This window comes from Rhinoraja longicauda, chromosome 1 (assembly GCF_053455715.1).
Source record: "Rhinoraja longicauda isolate Sanriku21f chromosome 1, sRhiLon1.1, whole genome shotgun sequence".
Lineage (NCBI taxonomy): Eukaryota > Metazoa > Chordata > Chondrichthyes > Rajiformes > Arhynchobatidae > Rhinoraja > Rhinoraja longicauda.
Genome location: NC_135953.1, coordinates 47,094,407 through 47,109,590, shown reverse-complemented (window position 1 = coordinate 47,109,590; position 15,184 = coordinate 47,094,407). Strand labels below are relative to the sequence as shown.

The 15,184-nt window shown below is 41.1% G+C and overlaps 1 protein-coding gene across 1 annotated transcript in view; it reads right to left on the bottom strand.

The window, feature by feature from the left end:
• Positions 1-374: 374 nt before the first annotated feature.
• Positions 375-15,184, bottom strand: part of itga1 (integrin, alpha 1) — a 147,073-nt gene continuing 132,263 nt past the window's right edge. Inside the window, exons 27-31 of the mRNA XM_078410053.1 lie at positions 13,027-13,137; positions 9,501-9,608; positions 7,427-7,531; positions 4,530-4,646; positions 375-438 (exon numbers count right to left, since the gene is read on the bottom strand). Of these exons, the coding sequence (XP_078266179.1) occupies positions 400-438; positions 4,530-4,646; positions 7,427-7,531; positions 9,501-9,608; positions 13,027-13,137 (480 nt within the window). The 3' untranslated portion in view covers positions 375-399. The remainder of the gene's footprint in view (positions 439-4,529; positions 4,647-7,426; positions 7,532-9,500; positions 9,609-13,026; positions 13,138-15,184) is intronic.

Below are 15,184 nucleotides of genomic sequence, written 5' to 3'. Positions count from 1 at the left end.
TGTAAGTGTAATGCGAGTTCAATCAAATGAATAGGATCTTTAAATCTAATAATGTCAACAAATATACACATTCACTGGGCAACATACACATTATGTTTATCTTCTGAAAATCAGGTATATTTAAAGTAACTAAGTCAGAGGAGAACAGGTAAACCTCTCATATTTAAAATCATTAATTCAAATGGTACATTTCATTGTGCAAGAATGTATTTTTTCAATAATATACAATAAAAAAGTTAAATATATACATGATATTAACAAATTATGTTCTGGTTAAGAAGACAAGAGTGGCTTTGTAAATTATTTTCACTACGAACATCATTTTACAACTCGTTCTTAAAGGTAGCTACCTACGAAACCTTTGCCTTGTATTGTCTGTTAATAACCTCTTGTGACCTTTCACATTTTTTCTTTTAAAGGCCTTCGGAAAAATCCAGCCTGCAAATAGAAAAGGTATTAATAATCTTGAAAAAATATTGCTTCAGCAGTTTGAACCTAACAGGTAGAAAGTTTCAAATGTCACATGTCAGATTGCAGGTGTGTAAAGTAGCATCAACTGTTGGATTACTGTCACATTTTCAATTTGAATTTTGATGGATGTTTAAAAGTAAGATAATTAAAAATTTAAAGTTGACTTTAATGAGCAGTTGTAACAATGCAGCATCTCCTCTTTCCATGATGATCAGACAACGTTAATTCAGTCATCAACACTGCCAGCTAAATAAAGAAAAGACGTTGAGACCTCTTTGTAATATTCTCTTGCAGCTGGCCAGTGCATGTCATTGCGATTTTAAGGCGACTTTAACAAGATAATGAAGATCTTGTTCCTGCACCAATATCAGGCGTTATACAATACAATATATCTTTATTGTCATTGCACAGGGGTACAACAAGATTGGGAATGCGCCTCCCATACGATGCAATAAATTAATTAGCTAGTCAGTATTAATTTAAACAATCAAATGAAACAAATTAGAACAGTTTTAAAACAGAATAAAGTGCAAGTAGATCTGTGCCGGTTCACTGTGCGATGTGACCATTCGGCTCAGCTGAAAGCCACCAATGTGATCATCTTTGCCTTATTGAATAAAATTGGTGGGATAAATATAACATTTGGAGCATTGTGCACAAGAGCCAGGAAGTCATGGTGTAGCTTTATAAGACTTTTGTTAGGATGCATTTGGAGTATGGTGTGCAGTTTAAGTCACCCTATTACAGGAAGGTTGGGGAAGGCTTTGGAGAGGGTGCAGACGAGGTTTACCAGAATCTTGCTTGGATTAGTGAGTACTGGAACGCGCTGCATGGAGGTAGATAGGAAAGTGGCATTTAAGAGGCATTTAAATAGGCACATGGATCTGCAGGGAAGGGTGGGGCATGGATCATGGGCAGGCAGATGAGATTAGTTTGTTTTGGCATCACAGATATAATGGGCAGAATATCTTGTTCTATACATTTCTATGTTCTATTTGATCATTACTTTAATTCTTATAAAACCATATAGAACACCGTGCAGCAAATCAGCAGGGAGACATAAATTAATGGGTCCCTGCTGGGGCATTAATATTCGGCTGTTTACATTTGCCTTCCAGAAGTTTTAATGTCTTGTACATTTCACGCATTACTGCAATTTGTAATTTAGAGCTCAATTTACCCAAAGATCACTTCGTTTGGGAGGTATGACCATACACTAAGAAGGCTCATATCCACAGATTCACAAGTTATAGTAGAATTTGGCCATTCGGCCCATTAAGTCTACTCCACCATTCAATCAGGCAGATATCTGCCTCCTAATCCCATTTTCCTGCCTTCTCTACATAACCTTTAACACCCGTTCTAATCAAGAATCTGACTACCTCTACCTTAAAAACATCCACTGACTTGGTCTCCACAGCCCTCTACGGCAATGAGATCCACAGATTAACTACCCTCTGACTAAAGAAGTTCATCCTCACCTCCTTTCTAAAAGAGCACCCTTTAATTCTGAGGCTATGACTTCTGGTCCTGGACTCTTCCACCAGTGGAAACATCCTTTCCACATCCACTATATCTATGCCTTCCATTATTCTGCAAGTTTCAATGAGGTCCCCCTTCAACCTTTTAAACTCCAGTGAGTACAGGCCCAGTGCTGTCAAACACTCATCATATGCTAACCCATTCATTCCTGGAATCATTCTTGTAAACCTCCTCTGGACCCTCTCCAGAGCCAGCACATCCATCCTCAGATATGGGGCCCAAATTTGCCCACAGTATTCCAAATACGGCTTGACCAGCACTTTATGGAGCCTCTTCAATACATCTGTTTTTGTATTCCAGTCCTCTTGATATAAATTAGCAAGTTCAGCAAAAGATTAGCAAGTTTGCTGATGATACAAAAGTGGGTGGTTTTGCAGATAGTGAAGATGGTTGTGAAAGATTGCAGCAGGATCTGGATCGATTGGCCAGGTCAGCTGGGGAATGGTTGATGGAATCTAATACAGAGAAGTGTGAGGTTTTGTATTTTGGAACGTCTAACAAGGGCAGGACCTACACAGTGAATGGTAGGTCTTTGGGGAGTGTTGTAGAGCAGAGGGATCTAGGAGTGCAGGTGCATGGTTCCTTGAAGGTCGAGTCGCAGGTAGATAAGGTGGTCAAAAAGGCTTTTGGCACATTGGCCTTCATCAGTCAGAGTATTGAGTATAGAAGTTGGGAGGTCATGTTGCAGTTGTACAAGACGTTGGTGAGACTGCATTTAGAATATTGTGTTCAGTTCTGGGCACCATTTTATAGGAAAAATATTGTCAAGCTTGAATGGGTTCAGATAAGATTTATGAGGGTGTTGCCAGGACTAGAGGGTGTGAGCTATAGGGAGAGGTTGAGTAGGCTGGATCTCTCTTCCATGGAGCGGAGGAGAATGAATGGAGATCTTATAGAGGTGTACAAAATCATGAGTGGAATCGATCGTGCAGATGCACAGAGCCTTTTGCCCAAAGTAGGGGAATCGAGGACCAGAGGACATAGGTTCAAGGTGAAGGGTAAAAGATTTAATAGGAATCTGAGGGGTGACTTTCACACAAAGGGTGGAGGGTGTATGGAACAAGCTGCCAGAGGAGGTATTTGAGGCTGGGACTATCCCATCATTTAAGAAACAGTTAGACAGGTACATGGATAGGACAGGTTGGGAGGGATATGGACCAAGTGCAGGCATGTGGGTCTAGTGTAGCTGGGACATTGTTGGCGGTGTGGGCGAGTTGGGTCGAAAGGCCTGTTTCTACACTGTATCACTCTGTGACGCTATGACTCCAAGTATTGGAGGAGCGAGGAGGATATTTTCCTTCTCCCAGAGTGTGTGGTAGGGTCTGGAACCCATTGGACAAAGGCAGTAGGGAGAGAAATTCTCTTCCCACTTAAAAGTACTTGAATGTACACGTGGAGTACCAGTATCTACAACCCTATGGACCTATTGGGCAGAACAGTGATGCAGCCTTTGAGTTGCTATCTTGCAATGCCAGAACCGGGTTCGATCCTGACAATGGATGCTATTGTATGGAGTTTGGAGGTTTTCCTTGTGACCACGTGGGTTTTCACTGGGTGCTCCGGTTTCCTCCCACATTCCAAAGACGTGCAGGTTTATAGGTTAATTGGCTTCTGTAAATTGTCCCTAGTATGCAGGATAGAACTGGTGATATACTATTGATCCATCATTGGTCAGCGTGGATTGAAGGGCTTGTTTCAACGCTGTATCTCCAAAAACTAAAACTACAACTAAAACTACCACTGGGAAAAATAAAGAGGTTGGCATGCTCTTTATTGACTTGCACAGAATGGCATCATTTTTGTCATTAATATTCTAAGATTCTATTCTACATTTCTTTAAGCTTCAATTTCTGTGCCAACTAGCAAGTTCTTCATTACAGTATGGAAATCAAGATTTAAAACATGCTTAAATCATGCTGGCATATCTAATTGGCACAGTACAACTTAACCCCTGCCTTCATTGTTTAAATCATTTCACTCCTGAGTTTCACAGTTTTCAGCATTGTGAATGCATCCTTAGGCATTCAAACAGTGCTGCCTGTGAAATATTTATCTTTCAAGCTTACAGAATCTGGCTTTTAACTATGCAACAAATCATTCTTGTTTGCATTTACATTTCTTAGCGTCGTTTTAATTTTGTGGTACTAAAAATTCAACAAAGGTTAATAGTGGATAACGTCTAGATAAATGAATTCCGATTAAGATCTGTTGGTATAAGTTGTCCATATTATTAGTAGGAATATGGATTAAAGATATGCGATCAGGCTGTACAATTCACCACCTACAAACATTAAACTAAAATGCCGTAAGTTATGATGGTTTTTACTATTAACATACTTAAAGCTCAGGATATTTCGATTCAGTATTTGTACCAATTTCACTTTTACTTGGTGTTTCATTAAACAATGCCAAGAGAGAGAGAGGAAGCATATAGTAGCAAAGCAGATTGGTTGGGAGTTTGTACTGCTGAAAGAGGAGGTTGTAATGTCACTTGAATACAATAATGATTCACTAACCTTCCACAGTGCCAATATTACAAGAGCTAGGAGCAGCAGGCCAGCAAGAATGCTGAGTACAATGACCCAGATTGGAACCCCTCCACGGGTTCCATCTTTTGATACAGTTAACGTCACCTGTAAATTGAAATAATTTCATTATTATTTGGGTAAAATCAGTTCAGAATAAAAGATCAAAAAGTCATTTAGAAATCTAGAACCATAGAGAATAGGTGCAGGAGTAGGCCAATTGGCCCTTCAAGCCAGCACCACCATTCAATATGATCATGGCTGACCATCCAAAATCAGTAGCCCGTTCCTGCTTTCTCCCCATATCCGTTGATTCCGTTAGCCCTAAGAGCTATATCTAACTCCTCTTGAATACATCCAGTGAATTTGCCCCCACTGCCTTCTGTGGCAGAGAATTCCACAGATTCACAACTCTCTGGGTGAAAACGATTTTCCTCATCTCAGTCCTCAATGGCTTACCCATTATTCTTAAACTGTGACTCCTGGTTCTGGACTCCCCCGACATCAGGAACATTTTTCCTGCATCTATCCTGTCCAATCCCTTAAGCAGCTTCCAAGTGGTTGTGTTCTGATCCTGTCTTGATCCTTCCACTTTCTAGAGGCTGCAGGTTGGGGTGATTTTATCTAGGATATCTTTCTGCAGTGCATCCTTTAGATGGTACAAACTGATGCTATTGAGCGTCACGACTGGTGATGTAAGAAAATAACTGCAGATGCAGGTCAAATCGAAGGCATTTATTCACAAAATGCTGGAGTAACTCAGCAGGTCAGGCAGCATCTCAGGAGAGAAGGAATGGGTGACGTTTCGGGTCGAGACCCTTCTTCAGACCCAGAGCCTGAAGAAGGGTCTTGACCCGAAACGTCACTCACTCCTTCTCTCCCGAGATGCTGCCTGACCTGCTGAGTTACTCCAGCATTTTGTGAATAAATACCTTCGTCACGACTGGTGACGTGAATGAACAGTTGTAGATAGGGTGTCTGTGTCCGAGGTGCCCGGCTGCTGTGTCCGAGGTGTCAAACCTTGAATGCCGTTGAAGCTTCACTGAAGCAGGCAAGTGGAGAGTATTCCATCAAACTTGAACCTTACAGATGGTGTACAGGTTTTATAGAGTTAGGAGGAGTGCGCTACTCACCACAGGATTCCTAGTCTCTTACGTGCTCTTATAACCTTATTACATACATAGTTGCTCCAGTTCAATTTCTTTAGTTTAGTTTAGAGATACAGCCTTTGGCCCACTGAGTCCATGCTGAACACTGATCACCCATTGACACTAATTCTATGTTATGCCACTCCCATCCACTTCCGACTCTAGGGACAATTTACAGAGGCCAATTTACCTACAAATCCGCACATCTTGAGGATATGTTTAGAAACCGGAGCACCTGGAGGAAACTCGCACTGTCCCAGGGAGACCGTGTAAACTCTGCACATATAGGTCGGGATCAAATCCGGGTCCTTGGCGCTGTGAGGTAGCAACTCTAGCGCTAAGCCATTCTGGTTTGTGGTCAATGATGAGCCTGAAGATATTGGTGGTGGGGCATTTAGTGATGATAATGCCATTGAATGTCAGTGGGTGATATCTGCATTATATCTTGTTGGTTATATCATTCCCTGGCAATTGTGTGGTATGAATGCTGCATGCCACCTAAAGCCCTGGCCTGAATATGGTCCAAGTCTTGCTGCATTTGGATGCATTTGGGTTAGGTGTTCAATGTTGCTTGATAACACCATTGAATATCCTTTCCATCACTTCACTAATGATGGATAATAGACAAATGAAATAGTAATTGGTTGGGTTGAATTTGGCCTGTTTTTTTGTGGCAATTTTCCACATTTTTGGGTAGACGACAATATTGTGATTGTATTGGAACAGTTTGACTAAGGGCGCAGGAAGTTCTGGAGTACATGTCAGTGAGGAGGATGAACTCTTGGTTTGGTTGCTTGCGCAATTTGGGGGAGAGCTGTGTTGGTGGGTGGGAGAGGAAGTCTAGATAGAGAATATCAGCAACAATGGTCAGAGACAGCCTTGATTAACACCATACGAGAAGAGAGGATGAGGTTAAATGTGGATGCCTAGAGGAATGTTTGTATAAAGACATATTTATTCAGAAACATGAATGAATATAGCCAGAATGGGAATAATGACAGTGTAGGAGTTGAACCCTAACCTACGGCACTACTACTTTCCAGCAGTTGTACGTTACATGTTTTCATTAGGTAAACTTTATGATGTTAGCAGGAGCACAGAAGAGCACTTTCTCACATCCCGTTCCTGCTCACTGGCTAGCTGCCACTTCCTGCCAAAATTCAAACAGAGATTGATGAGGCACAATCTCCTGGGCTACATGTGGCCGAGGTCAAAATGGTTTCCTGATTGCCTTGAACCCACTTGCCTAGTTTCCATTCCACTCCAACTGAGTCTTCTGTGACTGTCTTCTCTATGGTGATTATAAAAGATATTTAAATTTATAGAGCCACGCTCTTACCCTCAGAATGTGCCAAAGTACCAATAAGTAATTTGAAGTGACATTTTATGGTTATGTGGCAAAACAGCTAATTTGTGTTCTACAAGATCCTTCAAATAGAAACATAATAATAGGTGTAAATCTGTATTATGTTGATTGAAGGATAAACCCCGGTATGCACACTGAATTATTTTGATTTCCATTTCAGCTCCTTGCTTATTCAGGGAGAGCGTCATTGTATCATCCACCATGATTTAAGTGAAAGAGCTGTTGGCGCCGACAAAAATGATGTTAACTTCATTTGCCTGGACTTTTACTGGTGACTTACAGAGGACAAATTAGACTTCAGTCAGAATCAACTGGTGTCAACACTGAAAGGCTATTGACATAGAATAAATCGCACAGAAAGTAAAACTACTTACAGCCCTCACAGCACTTCTTTCCATTGCTTTGTTCAGAACCACAAGTGGAGAATCTTCAATTGTTAGTGTAGCTGTTACAATTAAACTGATTGACTTAAAATCTGCCTGTAACAACAAAAGACCTTGGTTTTGTCTCAAAATAGTCAATATATCACATATATTAGTTTAATATGTTAAAAAAAAATCATGATAGAAACATTACCAACAAACATCAAAGTGAAACTCAACCAGTTCCACAATACAAGAAGTACTCACGATTTTACCATTTGCAAAAATAGTTTACGGAGGTTAATTTATATGAATTTCAGCATCAAATCAATGTTCGGTAAAACCAAAACCACAGCGTTTGAATAAAACAGGGCTTTGTAATCGGAAGGTTATCACACAACTTACTCATACATCGAGCGGCACAGTGGCGCAGCTTGTAAAGCCACTGCACCTGGTAAAGCCGCTGCACCTGAGACCAGTTCAATCCTGACCGCCGGTGCTCTCCATGTGGAACTACATATTCTCCCTGTGAATAGAAGGGCTACCTCCCACATTCCCAATTTTCAGCCTTGTAGGTTAATATTTCACTGAAAATTACCCTTAGTTTATAGTTGATTAGTAAAGTCTGGAGGGGAGTTACTGAGGACAAGGGAAGCATAAAATAAAATGGGATCAATGTAGATTTCATGTAAATGGTTGGTTGTTGGTTGATGCAGAATCTGTAGGCTGATGGGCTTGTTAATTCTGTGTCCATACCTGAAACCACCACTGTATTAAGTTTTATCTTACTCAGAGCCAGATTACGTTAAAGAGAAATATAATTGAGAGCAATTCTAATCAGAAATCAAAGTGAATCAGAAAAGAAATACAAAATAATAGAAACGGCAATGCTAAGTGAAGAATGTATTGAATCAGAACTAAGTGAAGTATGTATTGAGTCAAACTGGAAATCAGTGATCCATGTAACAGGGATAATACAGTAATCATGGGAGACCTTCTCCTGCATATGAACTGTTTTATTAAAATTGCTGGAATGAGGTGGAAGATGAATTAATGGAATGTAAACAAGATGGTTTCCCAAAGAACTAGGTAGGGGAAGCAATCAGGCAAAAATCCTACAGAGCCCATAATCTACATCCCAGAGTTATGAAAGAGGTGGCAATAGAGGCAACAAACACTCTGGTAATATCTTCCTAAATTCTTCCTGTGACCCAACTATTTGAGAAAGGAGTGAGGAAAAAACAAATTCAAGCATCTGACCCCGAAGGTCAGCAGGAGGGAAAATGCTGGAATTTATAATGAAGGATGTAATAATAGAACACTTTGCAAAGAATAATAGGAATGAGCAGTGTCAACGTGGATTTATGAAAGGAAAATCACATGTGACTAATCGGTTGACACTCTTTTGAGCATTTGACTGTCGGAATAGAAAGAGATGAACCAGGTGATGTGGTGTATTTAGATTTCTGGAAGGCACTTGTAAAGTTCCTGCACGGATGGTTCGTCAAGGAGGTTAGAACACACATAATTGGGGGTAATGTAGAAATCTGGTTTAAAATTGGTTACTGGACAGAAAACAAAACATGAGAATAAATGGATCTTTCTCAGGTTGTCAGGCTGCAAATAGTGAGGTGCCTAAGAGATCCGTTCTTGGACCCCAGCAGGTGACCAAATATCAGGCTTCTGTGTTTGCCAAGGATATTAAACATAGTGGATTGTGAATTTGGAGAGGATGTAAAGAGCCTTTAGGAGATTGAGCACGATGGGTTGCTGTTAATTACTTAAATTATTGCATCGTATGGGAGGCGCATTCCCAATCTCGTTGTACCCCTGGGTACAATGACAATAAAGATATATTGTATTGTATTGTATTGTATTGTATGCTGACTCCCATTGTCAGAATTAGGTCTGTATCCCTCTACTTCTTATCTAGCCTGGTACCTGTCCAAATGCTTTTTAAACATTGTAATTGTATCAGGTTCTACCACTCCTTCTGGCTGCTCATTCCACATAAACACACCCCTCTTCCGATCTCCTTCAAATTTCTCCCTCTCACCTTTGCAACAAGTAAACACATTTCACTTACTTTAATAAATGAAGGCTTCCATATTCTTAACGACATATTAAACTGGACAAAACTTGATGGAGAAACAGTGCAGGAGACGGAGACACATCCAGCATTATTTTCGCAAATCTGCGAAGAAAGGAAAGACCATTAGTCAGTTCTTTGATGAATTGTTATCAAAAAATATGTTTTATTCTCACTTTTATTGGCAAAAAGAAAAGAAGAAGAAAAAAAATCTTGGTGACAACAGGAAGGGATAACTATATTAATATGCCCATAAGAACATAAACATCATAACAAAAGGAGGCAAGAATAGGGGATTCAGCCTCCTTTGCCTAATCCGTCATTCAGACCGTGTTTGATCTTTTATCTTTGCACTATTTTCTTCAAGTAACCCTGTAATCTTTGATTCTCTTAAGACCTATTTCAAGAATGGAAAAAAAACATACATTGTGGGAGTTCGGTTGTACTGAGGAGAGGCACCAGGTTCATTTCCTGAAATGACATTGGTGAATCATTTAGTTTGACTAAAGCCTGGCGTAATAGTTAATGTATTTCCTGCTTTCAATCCACATGGTGGATCATTTGTGGAACTAATCTGACGTTTCAGGGTTTGAACTTACAACCTCTGTTGTTAGCACAGTATTATGACTAATCTAGGTTTTGTGACGTGGAAATTCCATGCATTAAGGGCATGATGTAGCACCACATAAAGTCAGATATCCTATATTTTGGAATAATGTCACATTCATATGCCTTTTTATGTTATTCACTTTTCAACTGGGTGCAGAAATGTCATGGCTGGTATTTATTGCTTGTCCATAATGAGCCTGAAGCCCAAGGCCATTGGTGCCTGGGTCAATGGAGCCCGCGGTTGGGGCCTGGGTCGACGCCATGGAAGCACCCGGAGTGGACCCGACAGCCTTAATGGGGAGGACGGTAGTCGATGATGGCGCCGACCGACGGACGAGGACGGACACGTGGAAGTGAGGACGCCGCTGCAGAGGGAAGGAACAAAGGAGGACATGGCGTGGGGAGACGCTGTGAGGGAGGGGGAAGAGCAATGGGGACTCGACGTGGAGGGACCACTTTGAAGGGGGGAGGTGTAGAACAATGGACACAGGGTGGGGGGGCAGCTGCGACAGAGGGGGAAGAACAATGGGGACCCGGCATGGGGGGACTGAAGGAAGGGGGGGGGGGAGAACTGGTGCGGGGGGTGGGTTGGGGGAATTTGTAACTTTGTAAGCATCCTTTATGGGCAATTATTTGCATACCTTGGGTATGTATGCAAGCAAAGAATTTCACAATGACTTGACACAAGTGACAATAAAGTATTCAATTCAATGCAATCAATTCAAACCATCATGTTGAATAACTACTGTCCTTCTGAAGGACTATATGGGTGTTTATTGTAGTCAACCAAAACAACATTTTCATCCATGTGCATTGCCATGGCCAGGAAAGCACATCGATGCCTCAACTTCCTCAGAAAACGATGAAAATTTAACACTCATCATGAGAAGCATCCTATCGGGATACATTACACTTTGATTTGGCAATTGCTCTGCCTGGATAACAAGAAATTGCAGAGCTGTGTAAGTACCCCATGTCAAAATGGTCTTGCCACTCCCAATTAGTAAATGAAAACTTCCATATTCTTATCGTCATATTAAACTGGACAAAAGGATGGATATATAGTGCAGGAGAAGGTCATCCACAGATCATGCTTCCCAGGGAAAGCAGCCAACATGATCAAGTGGTGGGGAAGATGCTGGAGTCAATTATAAAAGACGAAATTGCAGAGCATTTGGATAGCAGTAACAGGATCATTCCGAGTCAGCATGGATTTACGAAGGGGAAATCATGCTTGACAAATCTACTGGAATTTTTTGAGGATGTAACTAGGAAAATTGACAGGGGAGAGTCAGTGGATGTGGTGTACCTCGACTTTCAGAAAGCCTTCGACAAGGTCCCACATAGGAGATTAGTGGGCAAAATTAGGGCACATGGTATTGGGGGTAGGGTACTGACATGGATAGAAAATTGGTTGACAGACAGAAAGTAAAGAGTGGGGATAAATGGGTCACTTTCGGAATGGCAGGCAGTGACCAGTGGGGTACCGCAAGGTTCGGTGCTGGGACCCCAGCTATTTACGATATACATTAATGACTTAGACGAAGGGATTAAAAGTACCATTAGCAAATTTGCAGATGATACTAAGCTGGGGGGTAGTGTGAATTGTGAGGAAGATGCAATAAGGCTGCAGGATGACTTGGACAGGTTGTGTGAGTGGGCGGATACATGGGAGATGCAGTTTAATGTAGATAAGTGTGAGGTTATTCACTTTGGAAGTAAGAATAGAAAGGCAGATTATTATCTGAATGGTGTCAAGTTAGGAGGAGGGGGAGTTCAACGAGATCTGGGTGTCCTAGTGCATCAGTCAATGAAAGGAAGCATGCAGGTACAGCAGGCAGTGAAGAAAGCCAATGGAATGTTGGCCTTCGTAACAAGAGGAGTTGAGTATAGGAGCAAAGAGGTCCTTCTACAGTTGTACCGGGCCCTGGTGAGACCGCACCTGGAGTACTGTGTGCAGTTTTGGTCTCCAAATTTGAGGAAGGATATTCTTGCTATGGAGGGCGTGCAGCGTAGGTTCACTAGGTTAATTCCCGGAATGGCGGGACTGTCGTATGTTGAAAGGCTGGAGCGATTGGGCTTGTATACACTGGAATTTAGAAGGATGAGGGGGGATCTTATTGAAACATATAAGATAATTAGGGGATTGGACACATTAGAGGCAGGAAACATGTTCCCAATGTTGGGGGAGTCCAGAACAAGGGGCCACAGTTTAAGAATAAGGGGTAGGCCATTTAGAACGGAGATGAGGAAGAACTTTTTCAGTCAGAGAGTGGTGAAGGTGTGGAATTCTCTGCCTCAGAAGGCAGTGGAGGCCAGTTCGTTGGATGCTTTCAAGAGAGAGCTGGATAGAGCTCTTAAGGATAGCGGAGTGAGGGGGTATGGGGAGAAGGCAGGAACGGGGTACTGATTGAGAGTGATCAGCCATGATCGCATTGAATGGCGGTGCTGGCTCGTAGGGCTGAATGGCCTACTCCTGCACCTATTGTCTATTGTCTATTGTCACTCACACCCTGGTCATTCTCTCTTCGCCCCTCTCCTATCAGGCAGCAGATACAAAAACTTGAAAGTATGTATCACTAGATTCAAGAACAGCTTCAGTCCCCTGTTATCAGTCTCCTTTAAATGGACCTCTCATATGTATTCCCGATCTCTTGATGTTACACGTTGCAGCTCTTGCACTTTTTTTTCAATCAGCAGTATCCTTGTAGCTGTTAGGATTATATTTTGTACTGTTTCCTTTCTCTTTTGGCACTACCTGCTGCACTTGTGGATAGTATGATTGTACATTTGTACAAATGGTATCATTTGCCTGAATAGCTTGCAAAACAAAGCCTTTTGATGTATCACGGCACACATGACAGTAATAAACCAACAGCAACGGCAAAGTGAAATCTGACAGGTTTATGATTACCCCCATGGTATTTATGAAACGCTCCTCTTCTGGGACTGGTTTCTGTGGATTTTCTGGGTGTATCTTCAGAGGATCCACAAAATGTGAGTCATGACACCTGCCTACATTATTCTGTCAAATGAAAAGAAATAAATTGAAATAAGTTTCAAATTAACCAAGACCACATTCATAAATTAGGCCAGATTAATACCGAGATATTTAGTACTTACTAAAATATCAATGGGTAATGATTCTGGTGAAATCGCTGCATTACATGTTACACTATAATCACAACTGAAAATGTAATGTGCAGTTTTGTGGTAGAAGTACAAATTATAATTATTTCATTAAAATTAAGACATAATGGCCAAGATTTTCTTCTGTGGCATTGCTGACTTGTAACTTTGATGTCCATGAAAACAAATAGAGCAGTGGACGAGCATGTGACTAAGGTTTTGCCCATTAATTAGAACTGGGTGGCATGGTTGCCTACATTTTTGTTTTACTCTCCCTCTCCGTCACGTGTCCCCCACCGTGGTCGTCAAACTAGTTTCACTATCATCCTGTTGAGTTTCATAGTCTGTATAACTCGTTATCACCTAACCCTTCAGCCACCAATGGATCATTGTGGGCTCTACGTTTCCTTGATCATCGTTACTTTTTTGCATATATTTCAATCATTTGTTCTACATCTCTATATCACCGTCTATATCTCTCATTTCCCTTTCCTCTGACTCTCAGTCTGACGAAGGGTCTCGACCCAAAACATCACCTATTCCTTTTCTCCAGAGATGCTGCCTGACCCATTGAGTTACTCCAGGTTTTTGTGTCTATCTTCGGTTTAAACCAGCATCTGCAGTTCCTTCCTCTTAATTATTTGTTGGGGTTGGCCTGTAATAGTCCAGATGCTACCTCATAGAAAACGTGGACTGCATGGGTACCTTTCCTTTAGGCAACTTTCCTAAATCACCCACTGATTGGCTTGATCTCAGATAAGGCCTTCTATTGACGCGATTAGTAAATGTTCTGGGGTTAAAAGGCATAATTGCTACCAACTCTGCATCTTGTATTTTCATGTAGTGCAGTTCATTTTCTGCATTGTGTTAATAATTTGTGAATACTCCAATTTCATTTTGGGGAAAATATATGCCATTGATCACTTAAATTTGCAGTCTCCAGCATCCTTTACTATTCCACATGTTTAGGCCAGTTTTATTTACTAGCGATACAGTACCAAAAATCTGGTACATAAAACTGGCCTAAATGTATGAAATAGTAAAGAATACTGGGGACTGCACCTTTAGAGGATCAGTGGGCATATATTTATCTCAAAATAAAACTGGAGTATTCCCAAATTCCACAAACATTTTGGAAATCACAAGCCACATTTTACAAATGATCATGATGGCATTCAGAAACCTTTGTCACATTCTTAGCCAGCAAGTTTAGCAGTATGTTCAACACATTGATAAGATTAAACAAAAATCTAACCTAGTTAGAGTTTCATTTAGCTCAACAAATAGAATTGTGCAAACAAAAATGGGGAACAATAACCAAGAAATCAATATTATTTATTTTAACCTATTTCCTATAACTGTGACAACATTCCATCACCTTCTAGCACCTCGTGGTGGCTTCAGAGGGCTGGGCCTTGGGCCTGGTCTGTGAGTCAGGGAGTTTTGGCATATTTGGGCTGCTCTGACATTGGCATGTCATTCTGCCAGCCAATCTGTGGAACTGAGTCCACATTGGAGGTCAGGTTTTATTCAGATTCTTTACAAATGGGACTAATGGGGCAAAGAAACAGTTTCTAGGAAGCTCCTGCTATTCCCTGTCTAGTGAGACCCCCCCTATACTGTGGAGATCGGGTTATTAAGAAACTTGTATTGCACTGCTTGAGTCACCGTTTTTTGAGCTGTATACCTTCAAAGATGATGTTAAGATATTTTCACCATAGAGATGATTTATTTAATTGGAGCAACCTTCTATTAATAGGAATAACCTTGATTATTAGATGTTTACGTTTCACTGAAGTCCACTGAAATGCACTGATATTTATGATGACTTTTAAATGGCTGACAAAGGCTAAAGGATTGCCAAAAAGGAATGCTAGTTTAAAGAATTTGAAGCTAGGAATACCTACTGGGGACAAACAGCATCACTCTGTATCAATTCGGAA